General features: G+C 39.9%; 2 protein-coding genes across 3 annotated transcripts in view; one reads left to right on the forward strand and one right to left on the reverse strand.

The window, feature by feature from the left end:
* Positions 1-2,638: 2,638 nt before the first annotated feature.
* On the reverse strand, positions 2,639-7,189 carry LOC143109895 (uncharacterized). Its single transcript, XM_076272704.1, has 9 exons — positions 6,860-7,189; positions 5,197-5,293; positions 4,930-5,088; positions 4,527-4,741; positions 4,213-4,349; positions 4,038-4,131; positions 3,689-3,907; positions 3,428-3,481; positions 2,639-2,959 (listed from the first exon to the last, which is right to left on the reverse strand). The coding sequence occupies exons 2-9, from the start codon at positions 5,288-5,290 to the stop codon at positions 2,639-2,641; spliced, it is 1,293 nt and encodes a 430-aa protein (XP_076128819.1). The 5' UTR covers positions 5,291-5,293; positions 6,860-7,189.
* Positions 7,190-9,704: 2,515 nt separating this feature from the next.
* ano5a (anoctamin 5a) overlaps positions 9,705-19,872 on the forward strand; it is a 45,653-nt gene continuing 35,485 nt past the window's right edge. For both annotated transcript variants that reach the window (XM_076262862.1, XM_076262867.1), the window contains exons 1-2: positions 9,705-9,944; positions 14,482-14,546. In XM_076262862.1, coding sequence (XP_076118977.1) covers positions 9,884-9,944; positions 14,482-14,546 — 126 coding nt within the window. In that variant the 5' untranslated portion in view covers positions 9,705-9,883. The remainder of the gene's footprint in view (positions 9,945-14,481; positions 14,547-19,872) is intronic.

Raw genomic sequence — 19,872 nt, forward strand, 5'->3', positions numbered from 1 at the left:
CAACTCTTAAAGTAGTGTTAAATGTTAACTCTTACTCTCTGGTGGATTATTTTCAAAATAAAGTTTGCTAAAATAATGAGGCCAAGTTCAGTTAAAACACCTTTATTTTTAATTAATGCACCACATTAACATATTTACATATTAAAATATAAAAATATATTTTAAAACATATAACAATATGGAACAATGTATGCTCGGTCACTGTCATTAGAGTATTGTTTATCAAAGGGTCTGAAATAAGTAAGCTGGTCAATGCATATCACTACATAGTCATCATTTTGTTCCTCTATACAGAATGCATGCAAGTGTTCATCAAAGTACAAAGTATCAACTGTACAACCTATTATGAATGCATGCTGTTCATGTATTATAATGCGGCATATTTTCTTGAACACAGGTAGATCATGGGATGTTTCAGTGGCTATAAATAAACCAATCTGGTATTCTGTGCCATAATTTCTAACCCAATTTGTAGTTGAAATATCTGAATATGAATCTAATTTTAGTATTCGACACAGTGTTTCTCCACATTCCATGCTATCAATTGTTTTCATTTTCACAGGACCAATCTCAAACCTCCTAAAACAATAATTTTCATAGTAAAAAGCCAATTGACGCTGGTGTTGTTTTACTAGAGATTTTTTAAGATTTTTAAAATTCTTTACAGACTTTTTAAAAACATAATGTTTTGCCTCAAATCGCATGCACCACATATGGATTAAAGGGCCAATTTTTTTAATACATCTCGGATAATGGATCATTAAGTGGTGTTTTGGGATCAATTTCTTATCAGGGTACAAAGTTTTAAACAAGTTATGGTGATCACAAATCAAATGTTTTAGGTAACATATCATGCCGTCAGTAAGGAATGGGGAGAACACGATGTTAACAATTTGTAATAACAGGAGCACAAGGTTCCAATGACTGTTGCCCATTTCAACCACATCACCAAAGATAAGTGGGGTATTGCGGAGAACACACCATGACTGAATGGCATTTAAACCTAAGTGCTTGCTGTTGTCATCAATTTTTAACCCACTTGGTTTGTTCTTACGTTCTGTAAAACCAAAATTAAAACTATGCATCCTGTCTGAAATACTGTTCAAAGAAATGTAGCCATTTTTTATCAGGTACTGAAAAAACAACTTAAGCTCATATTGTACAACACCCTCTAACAAATCATGCATTATATCAACAGCATAATTATCAGTGCTGTGAAAATACTCTAATGTATTGAGCACACATGACTTTTTAACACCATAAACAGAGGGTAGAGCAGGTTCTTCACTTAGTGCATTACAATGTTCAATGTGAAGCGCTCTGGAGCGCAGAACAAGTCCAGGATCATCCTCATTAAATATCGACTGAATTTCTTTCTTACTTATCAGACAAAACCTACAACAGTGTGTTGCACTGAAAGACTCAACAAACCCTAAAATGCCATTTAAAGCAAGATTATCTCCCGTCACTTGAATTACAGATCCAAACAGTGGTTCTTCAATACATGGAATTCTGATTCCTCTTGTCTCTAACATTTTTAAATCTTCAATTAGAGGCTTAAATATTTCATCAAAACCATATTTCTTTAAATCTGATGTATAAAAAAGAGCTGCAAGATGCACATTCATTAACACAGAGTTTACTTTTGGTGGGAGGTTTTTTAAAGTAAAATAAACACATCCAAGTTTGTGGACACCCTTCTTAGAACCTAATGGGTTTGCGGTTTCAAAGTCATCATAGTAAAGCAAAATCTGTAGAGCATGCCGCTTTTGAGAAAAAAGAGGATGGTTTTGGAAATATAACCCATCATTGATGTTCCCTTTTGACTGTGTTTCTCTTGCAAAAAACATTCTCTTATCTCATCATTTTGGAAAATGGACTTAAGTGTGCCTAAAATGGGTACATACATGAACTTGTCTGTCACAGGAACCTGACTGTAGACACCTGTAGTCCTATCTCTATGTGTATCCAATCTCACACCAAGAACAAATTCTTTTGGCTCAACTATTTCCCATTTTTCATCATAATATTTTTGTCTATTTGTCTCTGTGTTAAATGTTGAAAAAGGATTGTCTAACTGATTTAAAGTATGCTCTATTTTATTATACATTTCTGACTTCTTGGTTTCGGGAGAAAATGTTTGGAGAACTGCTTCTCGTGTTTCACTTTGAACATCACTGACAACTTCCTCCATTGAACAAACTATTGTTTGGACGGTGCTTTCGGAGAGACCACTGGCTTGTAAGTGTGCAACAAGTGAACCGCACATTTTAGTAAGTGGTTTCTGTGTGATAACAGGAAGGACTGGCAACATGGATGCAGAGGTAGTTGGCTGATCACTTGAAAATTCCACCTCAGAATGTATTTGTGATGCCACTTCCTGGTTAGTACTGACCTGTTCATCATAGCAAAGCTTATGCACAGTGTTTAGGTGCTTTCTTAAGCCATTGTACGTACAAAAAGATGAAGCACACCCTCGCTCTCCGCATTTCAAACGTAAGTTCTTAGCTGGATACAAACCATGTTGAAACTTTAAATGCTTACATAGAACTGAACAGTCTTTGTGGTGCATTTTGCAAACAAAACATGTGAACATTTTCAGAGAATTGTACTCTGACCTTTGAGAGCTGATGGCCTTTTAACGCTCTTGCAGTAGTCGAGCTCTCAGTTCCTTGACACGCGGGCTTTCCTTTGCTTTTCCAATATCAATATTGTACACCGCTGTCTGGATGAAGGTGTAGAAGCTGGTAAGCACTTCATCGTAAGAGAGGCTGAAGACGTAGTGAGCTTTGAATAGCTCATCGAAAGCAGCTACCGTTGTCTGAGCATTGCTTGGGATGGGTTTCTGGTCCACGACAATGAAGAACCTCTGGATTCTCTTCTTTTGCTCACCGATGCAGAGGAGGAAGGGCTGTCTTGCATCAACTTTCTCCAGGAATGTGGTGAGGCTTGCACCCTCCTGTAGTTTGAATGACACAGCATCAAGATTTATTCTTATAGTCCTATATTAACTTGCAACAAACTTCCAACATAACTGCTAAGCAAAAAGTGGTTTTGGTTGTACAAGAAAAGATGAGGGTACATACTTTAAGAAATCTTACAAGATGGTTGGCTGCCTGTGCTGAGCTGATCTTAGCTGTTTTCTTATGGCCTCTTGATGTAGGGGGCAGGAGATGCAACAGCAGGAGGAGAGCTGACATATGGCTATCCCAGCCTTGGATAAAATAAATAATTAGTTGAATATTTGGGAAGAAATTACCTCTTGCTTGCTGTACATGTAATCTATCTAAAAAAAAATCAATTATTTACCAAAGTCATTCTCGGCATCAGAGTCAAAAGCTGCAAGAAGATCCTCAACATGCATATTTGAGGGAAGACTCTGGCATTCTGTGATGACTTTCTGCATGAAAAATGAGGGCCACTTTGCCAGAAATTTCCCAGATACTTCATCCCCAAACATCATGGAAAAATCTTGGTCAATCTGTAAACAGACACACAATGTCCATATACATGTCAAAAGTGTGCGTTTCATTTGGAGGGATTCAGTTTTAAAATACTAATCAACAAGCTATACATATACTTACCAATCCAGGAACATCAAGGAAACGAGGGAAGACATCCAAGACTGTAGATGTTGCATCCTGGTCATGAACTAGCTTCTGTCTATACTCAAAGGTGGCTCTTTTACCACGGAATGATCTGTAGAGTATCTGATGACAGAAAGCGCCTCCCGACACTCCTCACCGAAGAGCTGCTGACTGGTTAACAGGGATTCTCGATAGGTTGTTGGGCTGTCCTGCAAATCAGGCCTGGAACGCCTGTGGGAGCCATCAAAGCTGTTGCGTTGGACTGTCTTGAGTCTCCAAGCAAGGTAGCCAGTATTGGCGTCTGGATCATAGTAATGTTCCTGTTCACATAAGCACAGATATGTGCACACACAAACGCATCAAAAAAGCAACCAAAAACTATTCAAATGTTAGCAGTACTAATTACAAAAAAAAAACAGATTTGGTCTTCGAAGACACATTAATACTTACATATCCATTTTTTGAATATGGATCTTGCAGATATGGAAAAAGGGTCACAATTCCTAGTGCATAGGTGGTCCGCACACTTGTGGGTGGAATTCTCCTTTTAAAAGAAAATATGTGTTACATTTGTATCCAGTCTATGCATGCATGTTATCCTTGGTCGTTTCAAATCATTTCTTACCCATAGGATTCAGTCATTTCTGCAATCAAAATATTGATCATCTGTCTACGCGTTGCATCCGACAGCGTTTTCTTTTTGTAATATTCTTTGAAGATTTCTTCACCCTTTGGATTGGACCTCAGGATAGCTTCAATCTTCTGCAAAATGTTTTTTACATATCAGCTTAAGCAAATGAATTACTTCCTCCTGTTAATTTAACTTTAGATATACTTCTAACAATCACCTGCTATGAGATGCATGGTGGCAGTTCAAGTGCTAGTAATAATTTTCCATTCTAATTTACATTTAAAAATTTGACTTTCATTGTTTTTCACCTGTCTTGCTTCATCACGGTCCAGGTCACCAAGGCCCCTCTTCCTGTTCTTAGTGGATGAGAGAATGACAGTAGAAGCTGTTGAAGCAGAAGAAGCTGGTGATGCTGATCGGTCTGACGTTGACACAGGGGATGCTGGCAATGACACTGGTGACACTGATGGGCCTGGTAATACTGAGGACTGTGTCTCGTCTGCCACAAGACATACTTCGAGATCTAAAAATGTTCCACAGGAAATAAAAATAAATATTTCCATACAAGGATTAGGGAGAAGTGTTAAAAAATATCCTTGACAAAATGACAGTGAAATCATATTTTAAAAAGTAATCATAAACTGCTAGGATATATCAACACATAACTTACACCAAGATCACGTCTTCCAAATATTGATTTATTAAACGTACCTGATACTGGATACTGACAATATCCAATCTTGAAGTTCTGGATCCCTGACTTGATGAGCTCATCAAATATGTCTGCGTCGACCTCAGTACCTGATGTATCAGTCAAGCTGAGGAGACCTTCATTCAGAGATTCAGCCTGCAGGCTAAATTTGTCTGTTACTAGGATAATACAAAGAGAAATTACATTGAGCTACCATGTCAAATATCATTTGGATTTGACCTTTGTAAGTCATTATTGTTTTGAGTTTAAAAAAGGTGGATACAAACCTGTTTGAAGAAACTGGAGAAAATCAAAGTTTTCATCATTTTGTGGAACTTTTATGTATTTTTGGACTCCTCTATATTCTACCCTGGCCAGCATTTTCTGTAGAAATTTTAGAAAATTCATGTTCAAATTCAAGCTTTCAACATATTTTCTCTGGCAAATGTAATGCAGTTTAAATTAGTGGTCAATGAAAGCCAATGTCATGCAACTTTTACACCATTTTATCACAAGAAACGACAGGGATGACAAATCCCATTCATCTGGTGTGCCCTGTGTAACTAGTGTCGCGACAACCAGCGCGAGTATAAATAGTTACGGCGCTCCCGTGACGTCACATTGTCGCGCGACAGGTCGGGAACGTCGAGTATAAATCTATGGTATAAATCAGCCCTTATCCCATTACTGAAGCTATACTGAGCCAAATGCAGTATAACGGCTACCAGGCAGTCAGGGCACACGAGATGATCTGGGATTGTAGGCCTACATTTATTTCCACAATGAACCCGATCAAACACAAATGTTTCTCTGATAAAATACAAAGGTCTTTTGAATTACACCAACAAAACAAGAGTCGCACCGCGTTACATGGGCTACATATTACCAGAGAATGTCTAATAAGGGGAGAACTGCCACTCTCGGAAAACTTCCGGTTTCTGAACTGGTTGCAGTTCCTGCTGTGGTTCCACATGAGGGCGCTCGTCCACGAGTGCAGAATGCATGGAGGTCTATGGAGCTGTACCCCTCAAAATCCACTTTTCTCTGGATATAATTTTTTTCCAAGTAATTTGAATATTGTTTTCGAAAGGGGAGGCAAAGAAAATACACTTGGTTGAGTATTATATTTTTTAAAGTCACTTAATTGTTCTAAAAAGCCTTTCAAACGTGTCAATGACGTCATTCATTAGCACAATGCTAGCGTGTTATGGGCAACAACGACCCAACCTGTAAGAAATCAAAAGGACATAAGTACTCGTTCATTCAACTTTTGACCTATAACCCATGTTGAAGTTATACAAACTACAATCAAATCTGAGATTTGTCAACGACAATCAGGTGAAAGAGGCAAATTTAGCCGTCTAGCTCCATTGACTCCCATTCATTCTGCACTCATGGCGATCGCCCCCAGTGGAAATCTAGTGGAACTGCAACCAAAATTCGGTACAATGGGACTTAATACGGAGTGGCAAGGCTCTCCGTAGACGGGCTCTGATATTACACAATCACTACACAATCGTACACTATCAGCGCTTGCTAGCAAGCGAGGCATGTCAGACAAAATGTTCACGCACATGGAACTATAGCTAGCTAATTAGCGTTCGTTAATGCTAGTTAACGCATAGACTGTATCTGAGTTAACGTTAACGCTGGCTAATGCCAAGCTAAGCCATCAAAATACTGACGTTAGAATTAACTTACTTAGCTTAAGCTCTTCAAGGTGAAAATTCCCGCAAAGTTGCAAACTTTTCATTACCATGAAAGGCAAAGTTTTAGTTAACCAAAATGTTTACAAGTTGGCGCTACTGCAATTAGCACAAGTTGCGGTGGCGTTTAACGGTGTGGTGCTAAATGTTATAGTTAGTTTAGTTTACCATGGAATGAAAAAAGAGCAAGAGAAAATATTGATATCAAACTATTACTTTAACATACGATATATTAATTACTTACCGAACAACACACATCTGTTGAAGACCGAGTGTGGACAGCAGGAGAAATCTTCTATCGGTGCAGGTGGTCCATGGGTGGGTGCATGTGAGGAAATGAGGGCGGGGGTGATGTGCACGTTGAGTGTCACGGCCAGGTTCAGAGTTACAGAGTTGTCAAATCAGGGATGACACTTTAAGTGTCAATTTAAAAGCACTTCGTCATGACACTTTGTTTTTACACTAACTATATGTCAACAGAGAGTTGAATATGTGGGATTCGACTCTATTCAGAGTATAATTCACTCTATCCTCCTTAAAAAATCACTGACACCAAAATAATAACTCTTTTCAATTTGCTGTGCACCTTTCTGAGACAACCTTTAGTATTATTTTCGGGGTCTACTCTACAAGATATCAGGACAAGAACAGCATGAAACATTAAAGTGGAATACATGGGGGGGAAGAAAGTTCAGACGTTATGGACATTGCAAGAAGTGAAATACTCCACTGTGCTCCCGGTCTGCAGAACCTCGCGCAGAGTCGCGCTGTTATCAGAACCTTCAGATGTCTCAACTTGTCTTTGTTGTTGCATGATCGTCCAGTAGATGGCGGCAATGTATTTTGTCATAATCGACTTGTTCACAGTTATTCACATAGGCTACTCATTTTTGTAGTATCGCTAGCCTAAACACAACAACCATGTATTTTGCTGACAGGGAAGCGGGAGCAAAGCCTGTAAAGCCTGTGTATTTCCGTGTAAAGAAGTGAACACAATAGTCACTTTTTATTATTCAAACAATAGGCCTAATCAACAATATTTAGCCTACTGGCAACTCACTGGCAAATGACTGTTTTTGATTGTGATTAATATACTGTAGGCTATTGTACAATTCTAACTTGGCTAATTCTTCAGTGGCAAATTAGCCTAATTATCCTACTAATTAGTGCATCTAATTCATGTATAGACTATGAGAAAATATAGATAACAGCTATAGGGTATATCCAAGTTACAGTAGCCTACTGTATTTTTTGTAAAGGTAATATTTGTTGTTACTCTAGGTCCCCTATTGTACTGTAGCTTGAATGTGATTACTTTGGATAACAGTGTCAGTTAGATGAATAAATGTAACAATAAATAAAGAGTCTGGTTCCAACATCTCCATTTTTAAAAACATGAATACGTCATGTTATTGAATTGTGTATTTCAGGTAATATCAATAAAATTGCAGTTGTGTTGTTTTTTTGAAAACATATTTATGTAAAAAATGAAAATGGAGGGTATCGTTTGGGAACCAAACTCTTGAAATATTACCTTTACAAAAAATAAGAAGTTACTGAATCTGGACCTTAGAGAGTAAGTGCTCTATTTTACAATGTTACATGCACCCTGGAATCTCTCATTAGACAGACTCATATACAGCAAAATCATATACAGAAACCATATACAGAAAACCTCCTCATCAGTAAGGTGTGTGTGTGTGTGTGTGTGTGTGTGTGTGTGTGTGTGTGTGTGTGTGTGTGCACAGGCATGCGAGAGAGAAAATGTGTGTGTGATTATCTCTGTGTGGTCAAATGTCATCTATATACCTCAAGTCATCTGTAATCAGGTTGAATGTTCAACCAGACCCACCCTAGGCCCTGTTATTACCCTGCACCCCACCCTCTGAGTCGTGGCAGTCCAGACCGCGGCCCCCGGGAAGGTGCAGTGTGCCCTGGCCACTGCCTCTGGGCCTGGCAGCAGCCAGCAAGGTTCAGAAAATGAAGGGCTTTGCTCCAGCTCCATGCTACACCCAGGGAGCAGGCATGGCCTAATTACTGGAGAGCAGTAGCACGGCGACCACATCAGGGGAGGCTGGGTACCAGCAGCTGCTAAATCTGTCCAGACTAAACCTCTGTCATCACACATGTGGCACAGTGAGGGTGGAGGAGTGTGTGTGTGTGTTTATGTGTATGTGTGGGTGTGTGTGTGTGAGAGAGAGAGAGAGAGAGAGAGAGAAAGAGAGAGAGAGAGTGTGTCTGTGTGCACAGTTCATGGGGGACTGTACATTCTAGGAAAGGCCCTCTTTGTGAAAGAGAAGGCCATTCAGCTACTGTATAAGGACATTGGTGTCATTAGAATTGCATGGTTAGCACATATTGTGAATTGCAAACGATTGACTTTGACCGAAATCATAGAATACAATGCAATGCAATTTGTAAAATGAGTGGAGGGCATTTTTCCATGGAAAATTACGTTTTTTTTTTATTACGTTTTTTCTGTAACATCCATAACGCCAATAAAATGTGATGGTATGGTATGATGTGAATGATTACATTACATTTGAGCATTTGCTATTTTTGGCTAAAGAATGTACATGAGAAAAAATGCACAAAATATGAATGTTATCATTCACATCATACAAATGCCAAGGCATTTCACTGGCGTTATGGATGTGACAAAAAGTCCATTTTACGTGCAATTGCCCTGGACTAGAATATGAACAGAATATGAACTCAAAATACTTTTGCAGGTTTGACAATGACAAACCAGAAGTAGCCTAGGCTAAATATAGGCAGGCCAGGCCTGAATCCCAAGTAGCTTTCTGCATTCTTTAGTAAACCTACCACATATTCAACTGTGATCACGTTAATGTTGTAGGCCTATTCGGTTTATAAACAAGTAAATAAGTTCATATATGTCCACCACAATTTGGTGAAAGCATCACCAGTTGCTGATAGGCCTAATAAGACCTAATTCCTGAGACCGACAGGAAGAGTTTGGTAGCATAGTAGCCTGCTCTGCACAACCCCTCCCCTTTCCACGATGGGATTCGCTCTTTTGGGAGAGCGCCAGTCGTTTCAGTAACTAGGTGCCAGAGACGCAGAGAGGAAGGGAGGATACGCGCTTCTTTGCACTCATGTTCATGCGCCTGTCTGCGACCAGAATAAATCTTACGTAGGGGCCAGAACCCGAAAGGGGTCTGGTCAATGATAGATCTTTACCTTGACTTTAACATCGGTGAAAAAAAGTTTTTTTAGTGCGCGGATCCTCGTCTTCGCTTAGAGGATGAACCGAATAGCGGGAAAGCCACGGGATGATACCCTGATAGACGTTCAGTTTAACGGTGGTAAGTCTTACATTTGCTTTAAGTGAATACTTTACTGTTAGTTAGCGAGTGTCATTGACGTCTAATATGTTTTTTTAGTTTACTAAATCGGTGTAGTTTGTTCATTCTGTTGATGGTAAGGGATATACTTGCTAAATAGTTTTGAACACTCAGTCAGCTAAACACAGCACAACCTCAGTCGCTAACATTATTTAACCATTTAAGGCCACACTAACATGGTGAAATAGACCGGGGAATAGTATTATTGAGCTGCAAGCCAGCGTTGAGGGCTACGTTAAACTTTACTTGGATTTGCTCCTTATTCAAACACATTTGCCACTTGAACGCCCAGTGAACAAGTCACTCAGCCCTTGGCTTTAGCGTTACACAGTGGCAGTCTTGAACACGATACTGTCGTCATCCCTTGTAGTCATGCTGCGGAAAGAGTCAGTCAGTTCAGGCTGTGGCTATTTTTTCCTTTAGGAAAGATCTGAAGTTTAACTGTTGTCTGTATGTTACCATCTGTGCTAAATATTGCTTGAGAACGAATAATCTAAATGAAGCTATAATGTAAATTATTTAGCCAGGCGATTTAGCCAAGCAAATGTTCTGTGTCAGTGAATAAATACCAATAATTTTCTTCCTGCCAAATTAGCCATATAATTTTACTGTGTTAAATTGGGTGGAATGGAAACCAGCAAGTAGTCTTGAGCTCGGACAGTGTGTTTTGTGTTCTCATGAGTTACAAACAAATAACGTTAACTTTAACGTTTCTTCTTTAATTTCTTTGAACTGGTGACCCACCAATTTCTCCTTTGCTGAAGATTGCAAACTCTCAAGAGTACACTAATGTCAGATGCACTTTTGCTCCTGTCCTGAACAGCTTTCTTCTTCATGCCATGGAATAGCCCATCGTTGATTTTGACACAGCAATGTACCTATTTATAGTTGGAACTTTTGGTTATTATTATATCATATAACAAATTGTAATCCCATTGATTGATTGTGCAGCCTGCACTACATGCCATGAGTGTTATGTCACTGGAACCATTAGAGCCCAAAGCTAAGTTCATTGTTTCCAAACAGTATTTTCTCTTGAGATGAGCACAATACAATGATACTTGCAGTGGCCTCCACTGTGGCTGGTTTGTGGCTTTCAAAGATGTTTCTGCTGAACAACCCATATACTGGATTAGAAAATGTTCTGTTCTTTCTGCTTGTTTAATTTAATTTAATGAAACAGATTCAGCCCATAGCATTTAGGCAATAGCTTTCTACATTCTGTAACTTAATGAATAGCAAGGAATATCACTAGCTCCCCTTTTTTCTGTTTAGAGTTACACCATAAGTGATACGTTAGATTCTATAACTTACCTCAAAGATGTATAGCATGTTTAAATTGCTCTCATCATGACATTAGAGGCCAGAGTTTAACATGTTTTTGCCCTTCTGTCACGCTTTATTTAGACTTTGCTTTGTATTATTAGCCTAATAAAAATTACAGTCACTTGCGGTGACGCCCAGCTTTTATGCACTGGTCCCACTCCTGTTCCCTCTGCTCTTCCATGGTCACCTCTGCGTGAACGCTAAGACCAGACTAGCCTGCCAGAGTTTTGATTACGCCTAACAGCTGAAAGGAGGCCGGAGGCCTCCCGTGAGGCTTTGTCGTGTTTTGCTTTGTCACTGTCCCAATGTGACGATTGCAACAGAGTTGTTCTCTGTCGGAGGTGACCTGTGTCACACCGGGCGTTGGAACTTAATGAACATAGTTTGGAAGGGACACTTACCATGATCTGATATGTTTGAATTCTATGTTGTGTCATTTATTAGCCCTAAAGCAAAACTCTGTCTCTGAAGTATTTTCCACAATATTTATGGACAATAGAATCATGCTTTGAAAATAAATACTGTGTGCACATAGCATTGTTATCTAACTGTTATCATTGTACCAGGTCCAAAAGCAGCTATAAAACACATTTTGTAAGACTAATATGTTAAACAGTAACTTACTTGCCTATGGGGTGAGTCAGTGGCAGTGCTGATAATTAAGGGTGTTTAGCAATATGCCGTGGAGACAGTTTAGAGTGGTCATCACCATGGGTACAGTGGGATCATCTAACAGGGTTATGATGGATTCCTATTATTATTAGCCTACTTATTACTGTGATTGTAATGATTATGTTAACATGTTATGTTAATGAAATTATTTTGTGTATACTATGAATTATTACCCTATTTGCTATTTATTTATTTGTTTATTTATTTATTTATTTATAGACATAGTACATATAGTATCCTTATAGTATTTCTGCATAGATCTACTATTCCAATCGGATGGAAGGCTCACTTAGGAGTTTTAGTTTTGTGTGGATGACAGAAGTAGTGTGTGGTGTGTGTGTATGTCTTAGGGCTGCACACTCACACACTATTTTTTATTTGTTTTTCAGTTTTTTAGAATTATATTTGAAATTCAGTTCAATTCACTGTTATTTTTTTCTGTTAAGTTTAGAAATTAGATGATGATTCCAAAATCACTGAGTAATTGTAAATATTGACCAAAATAATCATCATTGTGGTTTTTGCCATAATCGAGCAGCCGTAGTTGTGTGTCTGTGTGTGTTTGTGTGTGTCTGTATGTCTCTGTGTGTGTTTTTGTTTTTATGTGGATGACAGCTGCAGGAACTTCTGTACATAATTTGCCAATGAGATGCTGGAAATGTAGTTTATTGTGTGCCTTGTGTATGACAGATGCAGCAAGCCTTGCCTGCATTAATTAAAGAGTTTTTTTGGTGTATAAGTTGCAACCTTGTTCATGCTGCTGCTGCTGCTGTGTGTGTGTGTGTGTGTGTGTGTGTGTGTGTGTGTATGACAGATGCAGGAACACTTGTGTGGTGTGTGTATACCAGCAGAAACAACTGTCCAACTGTGAATTCTGTAGTGTTGGAAGTGAGGCGTGTGGCCATGCAGCCTCCTGCTGCCATCAGCCCAGAGACAAAGCCTTGTTGTTCGGTCGCCACAGGCTGATTATGAGCACAGGGAGCAGGGACACAGCAGGGAGAGAGGCCAGCAACCTGGGGCTATCTGCCTCATGATCAGCTGCTTAGCATGCTCACACAGGCACGCTCACGTTCACACTCTATCTTTCTGTCTCTCTTTCTGTCTCGGTCAACCTCTTCATTTTTGTCCCTCTCTAAGACACACACACCTGCATGTACACAAACACACACACATATACACAAGCATACATGCATGTACACATACACATTTGAATGTGTTTATTTGGATCTGAAAGGCAAGCAAGGAAAGTAACATCCAAATACTCTGGGAGGAGTCATTAACAAGGTGACAGGTCTACATGGCCTTCCATTTATAATACACACACACACACACACACACACACACACACACACACACACACACACACACACACACACACACACACACACACACACACACACACACACACACACACACACATATATATCCCTGCACTCTGTACTGCCTTTAAGCCACTTAAAGAGAACAGAAAAAACCAACCAGCTGTCAGGAAACGTCTGTCTTGAATAGAGTCCCTAGAGTCCTGCTAAATATCTGTTGTCTGTCTCAATGCACAATTGTCTCACTTGCTTGCATCATGCCATTGATTGCTGATAGAGATGGCCAGTTGGCTGTGCTGGACTCTGTTCTGACTAGTTGCTGTGTTCCTGTGAGATCTTCAATTCTTCATGATGCATCAGCACACATGGAGGGCAATGTTGCCCCTACAAATCTGCACTGACAATAAAATGAAGAGACAATTTAACCACAGCCATTAAACATGTAGGTTTAGTAATATTGCCTGTCCGTGTTGTTGTTGCAGACATGGTCAAAGGTAGGCTATTTCAGACAGGGAATATGAAAATTTACATCTAACAAAAAGCTTAATAAAGCATGTTAGCTCAAGCTCATAGGTTTACAACACCAGTGGCCAGGTGGCCTTCTCATATAGGGATATCATAGCCACATCTGTCTATCTGTTGACATAGTGACATAACATCTCAACGAGGAAGCCTAGCAATGATATCTGAAAAGAGGTTACTTGATTGAGTATGTGCACACATATACTGTAGATAGACATAGCCTGTAGGCCTAAATAATGTCTTGGCTATTTTCAGTCATGCAGTTCAACCCTGATGTGTGGTCCCCAGAAATGCACAAACACATTTAACACACACACGCACACAGCCGTGTGCAAATGCTGACTCAAGATGCTCTGAAAGCTGATGCCGGCCACCAGCACATGAGTGTGCTCTGCGTTGCTAGTGATAGTGTGTTGGGGGGGGGGGGGGGGCACTATTTTTAATGACCTTTTATGAGTGTAATGTCATATTTAATACAGGGGGAGTTGAAGTATGACATGAATGCAAATATGGTGTAAGTCCACTCACGTTTCTCATTATTGTATAAGATTCTTTTGCCTCCAATTGCGTGATTTCTGGGGACTAGATTTATGAAGCAAATGGGTATCTCAACTTGATTTTAAAGCTCTCTCTCTCTCCCTCTCTCTGTTTATCTGCAGAAGACAACAATGCCTGCCAGTTAGAATCCTTTTCTGAGGAGATTCCTGGCCATGGACACAACGGGGTAAATATCAGCACATGCGGACACGCGCACACACACACACACACACAATTTTGCAATAGTTCTGCAATAGTTCAGGTTCTTTCACATACTTACTACATCATTGGGTCATTGGATGCCAGCTGTCTTAACGTGATCTTATCCGTTTAATTCTCAAAATATTTTTACATATATTTTTGTTGGAATCTATTATTCATTCTCCATGGAAGAGAACCACACCACTGGCCTCTGTCCTTTCAAACGGCTGTTATTGCAGCAGCTGAGAGTTTGAGTGTGACAGAGACACATAGTCCATTCTCCAGTACTTAAAGGAGAAATCCAGCGATTTTTCACATAGATCTCCATTTCTCAAGGTCACCGGGTGTACTGTTGGTATGAAAACCCCCGAAAAAACAATCGGTTTAACCTAGCTTGAGTTGCTAGTTCCAGCAGCTAAAACATTTTCTGTGGGGGCATGTCCGTGAGCCCCCATGCTCATGCCCCCAGAGTGTAGCGCTGTAGCTGCCTGGCTGTTTTAGCTGTTGGAACTAGCAGCTCAAGCTAAAATTACTGCATAGTGTGTTGAAGGATCATTGCATGCCCTGTAAATATATCCCTGGATGACCTTACATGTTGACCCCACAGCTGATCAGAACTCTCTCATTGATTAGGTCAGACTATGTGAATGAGCTAAATGGAAACACACACAGATTCTACGTGTATAGACTATGTGAATGAGCTGAATGGAAACACAGTGTAGAAGGGAGTCCATTCTCCATTAGGATCCATTACTCAAGGACAGACTTCCCAACTAGGCCCACATTATCGTCTCAGACAAATGGCATGTTGGGTTGTATGCCTTTAAGTATTTATGATATCTGTGTCTAATGGAACTGAGCTGGCCTAAAGAGTCAGTTATAGTGTAGATATCTGCTCTTGTGGTATTTAGACAAAATTGGACGGTGGTTCATGAAGCAGGATGTAAATCATCACAGTCACAGTTTGACTGCAGTGGAACACTGTAATGTAGGTTGATATTCCTCTGTCTTATCTCCTCTCTTCATCCATATGTCTATCCACCTGGCTGTTTGACCTCTCTCTCACTCTCTCCCCTGCACATCCTTCTTTCTATCTCTGTTTCTCTCTCTCTCCTGGGCTACCTCACCTGTGTGTGTGTGTGTGTGAAGTCTGAGTCATCTCTGTCCTGCTCAGACCTGGTAGGGTCGGTCCACTCCTCGCACTCCTCAGACAGTGTGTGTGATCAGTGCGAGAAGGAGAACTCGCAACACAACCATGAGTCTTTCCACCACCTCTCCGGTCTTTCTGGGGTAAGGGGGGCACAGCATGTGTGTTTTAGTGTGCGTGTGTGTGTGTGTGTGTGTGTGTGTGTGTGTGTTAAGCAGTTAAGCTTCTCACAATGGGAATGTGTGTGAGCCCCAAGTTGAAGCGGAACCAGCTAATCCTTCAAACGGAGAAACCCCGCAGTAGAATTCTTTTGTCGGAGTTTATAAAAATGATTTACGTAAAAACAGTTCAAAACAGTCTGCAGTTAAAACTTTGACCTGAATCTAAAGGCATGCTCCTCTTGTCCCCTACTATGCCTCCTCAAACACGTCATGATCAAAGGGATGTATTATCTCTTGAAAATATTGTGCTGCAACAGTTATTTCCTCCTATCACCAGGCTTCTGTGGTCTCGTGTCCAAAGCTGTGGAGGGTTGATTTGATAAATAATTTGCTTCCTTGTTGATGCTAATGACATCGACAATGCATCGACTAAGCTGTGGTTTTATCTTTTACCACTTTGTGCTAAACTACTAAGCTATATTCCCTTTCCCACACATACTCTCCCTGGCACTTACATTTTTTGCATGTGCATGTTAGGGTGTGTGCTTGTGTGGGTCTGTGTGTGTTTCAGAGAGAGAGTCTGTGTGTGTTTGTTTATGTGTGTGTGTGTGTGTGTGTGTGTGTGTGTGTGTGTGTGTGTGTGTGTGTTTGTACTGCTGCACTAGTCACTAGTGGATGCAGCATTTGTGTGGTTTGTCACTAACATTATCATATTCCATGGCATTTGAGAACAGCACTTGCAATGAACGCATTTTTCCATGTGCATTGGCAGTCAGTTTTATGAGACGTGTGTGTGTGTGTGTGTGTGTGTGTGTGTGTGTGTGTGTGTGTGTGTGTGTAGTTAAAAAAAATAGAGTCGTCTGTCTGAGCTGTTGTTTGAGCGCTGGGTAGGATGGGTGGTGAATGAGCTCCAGTGTCCCTGTGCTTGGCTGCTTGCAAGTGCTCATCCAGTGACTGGCATGCTGCAGTAGACCCTGCTGGGTGAGGATGGTGCTCTGTGGTGGAGTGGCTGTGGCTGTGGCTGTGGCCCTGGGCCCGTAGTGCAGTGTGGCTCCTGGGCCTTGTATTGGTCTGGAGTCTCACCATGATGGTTGGTTTTCCCACAGATCTGGAGGAGAAGAGCTCTCTTCCTGAAGTATCGCTCCAGGGTACGCCATGGTAAAGAGGGTTAACCTGCTACCTGCGTGTGTATGTGTGTGTTTGTATAGGCATGGTTGTGTAAGTGATAGTGTGTGTGTGTGTGTGTGTGTGTGTGTGTGTGTGTGTGTAAAAGTGAGTGTGGATGTGGACGTATGTGGGTTGATTGCACAGTGTTATCTAACAGTTGTGTATGATGATTACCCCTTATGCCATTGTGAGTGGTGTGATGATACAGTACTTGTCCTTGTGAGACTGCTTATCATCTGAGCTGGCCCTCATGATGAGGCTTTACTCTTTGATAAGCGTTCCTGACGCTCGAGAGATTCCTGGAAATTCCCTGTGTTGATCCGATCTTTACGGTCCTCTTATCACCTGTGATATTGCTGCCCTGATATTGCATGATTGGCATGAATAGCTCAAATTATGCAATGAGCTTTCCAAGAGTTCAGATCTTACATCTAGCTACATCTATAGTTTCCTATCTTTACTCAAGAATAATTTACTAATTTTATTGAGTGAATGACCTGCTTGTGAAATAAGAATATACAGCACATGTTTTTATGTGAGTTTTAAGGTGTGACCGATTGGCCTAGTAAATAATCTCTTCATTTTAAGATGGTATAATTATGGAGCTAAATTTGTCTCAATAATATTTGTATATGCGCAGAGGGGGATCCACAAATATTTCTTGATTTGCATGTGTGTTTTGATATCTACAAATAAAAAAATCATATTTGTAACTCGTATATTGATTTTTACAAATATAGATGTGCATTTGTAAATAAAATGCCATTTGTAAAACCGAAAATTTCATTTGTGAAATGTGATTCTGCATTTGTGGATCACCAGCACACACAGTTTTCGTTTTCGCATTTGTGGATCAGCATTTGTGGATCACGTATTTTTGAGACAAACTTCGCGGCAGAGCAGCCACCCAGATCCACAAGTAGCCTGCCGATACTTTCTAATCCAGTAGATGGCAGTGTTGTTCTATGGGACTCATAACACAGAGCTAGCGAAATTATTTCTTACATCTAACAAGTTATGCCTTTTACAACAAGCTTTTTGATGGAAAAGTGGTGTTTAATTTCCATAATCTTTGTTTAGTAAACGCATAAAACCGTCAGTTTGCAAGCGAAATCAAGAATTACGATCTTTGAGTTTGTTTATAGTTACCTAGCAACCTTTCACACTGTCAGTTCTTGCAGTTCATTCGCCTTGAACGTTCCACCAGAGAATGTCTATAGACGGGCTCTGGTTCCACCGAGCCTGAGGGGTACACTTACCACTTCCGGGATTTCTCACAACGCGATTTATCACACTGCTATGTTTCCCGATGCACTTCAACACACAGGAAAAAATCAAACAGAGGACAAACGTTTCACCGTTTCCCCAAAGATCAGGGACTACGTCGACAATGGATAATAAACATCAGAAGGGATCCTGGTCGTAATTTTAAGGTAAGTTGTATTATATGTCTGGTGCTGTAAGGCTGAGCCGTCTCCATAACTAGCTTGTATCGCTAGCAGCTAACTATCGATAGAACTAGCAAGTTTTAATAGATAGATTAAGGCAGAGAGACAGGTTGTTGAAATATACAGCCTAGTCCAAAATTAGTAGTAGCCTATGTTATTAAAATCTACCACCACAGATGCACTAGTATAAGCATATTCTGAGTGACCTTGTTAGCTTCTAGGCACAAGCTAACCTAGGGAACACGTTACATCAGTTTTCCTAGCTAGGAGGAGGATGTACAGGAGTCACATTGAGTCTGATCAATAAAATTATACATGTATAAATGCTTATATGATTACATTTTATTTGCTGATGCAGATAAACACATACACAAGTGTGCTCTGAGCATTTCCTCCCAGACTGCCTTGTGAAAAGCAAGACTGGCATGACCAAGTTGAAACAGGGAGCTCTGTCAGACCAGAGAGGAGTGTTGTTTAGATTAATTAAGTTACTAGTTTGTAATGCATTTATTAACTGTGTAGAGACAGTATTTCTCTGTTGATGATTTCCAGTAATGTTTCCACGGATCTCGATGATCGACATGGTGTAATTGGTTACATGAATTGAACATGAATATCCTTGTAAAAGACCTAATGGGACACATCAATATGTTTCTCTTATACTTCCAGTGAAGACACCCCCTCCGCACCCAGACCATGAATATGCTGCACTGCCTCCCTCACTTCAAGATCAACTTGAGGAAGCCCGCAAGATCATCAGTGATCAAGAACTTTTCATTTTAGAGCTTCAACAAAAACAGTTTTTGATTTCAAATTTTCAAGGTGACGATAAACAGATTTCATTTTATACTGGGTTCCCAGATTATGATACATTTAAAGCTGTGTTTATGGCCCAGAAACCTACTGCAGAAAATATGGTGGGATCATTTTGAATCTATACAAAACCTTTACCATCATTATTGTTCATCTTCACAAATCTATAAAAATACTTTACCATCATTATTGTTCATCTTACGAATCTACAAAACCTTAACCACCATTATTGTTTATCTTCACGAATCTATACAAATACTTTACCATCATTATTGTTCATCTTACGAATCTACAAAACCTTAACCACCATTATTGTTCATCTTTATGAATCTATACAAAACCTTAACCAATATTATTGTTCATCTTTATGAAGCTATACAAAACCTTAACCACCATTATTGTTCATCTTTATGAATCTATACAAAACCTTAACCACCATTATTGTTCATCTTTATGAATACAAAACCTTAATCAATATTATTGTTCATCTTTACAAATCTATACAATATGCGAACTTGTATTCTTACCATAGCACCTTATCATGGTCAATGTATCACAGGATCAGTCCCTGTCAGA

The sequence above is a fragment of the Alosa pseudoharengus genome, unplaced genomic scaffold (genome assembly GCF_046254945.1).
Source record: "Alosa pseudoharengus isolate Yale_2024_CS ecotype anadromous, Long Island Sound unplaced genomic scaffold, YU_APseudo_1.1 YU_APseudo_1.1_scf_10, whole genome shotgun sequence".
NCBI lineage: Eukaryota > Metazoa > Chordata > Actinopteri > Clupeiformes > Clupeidae > Alosa > Alosa pseudoharengus.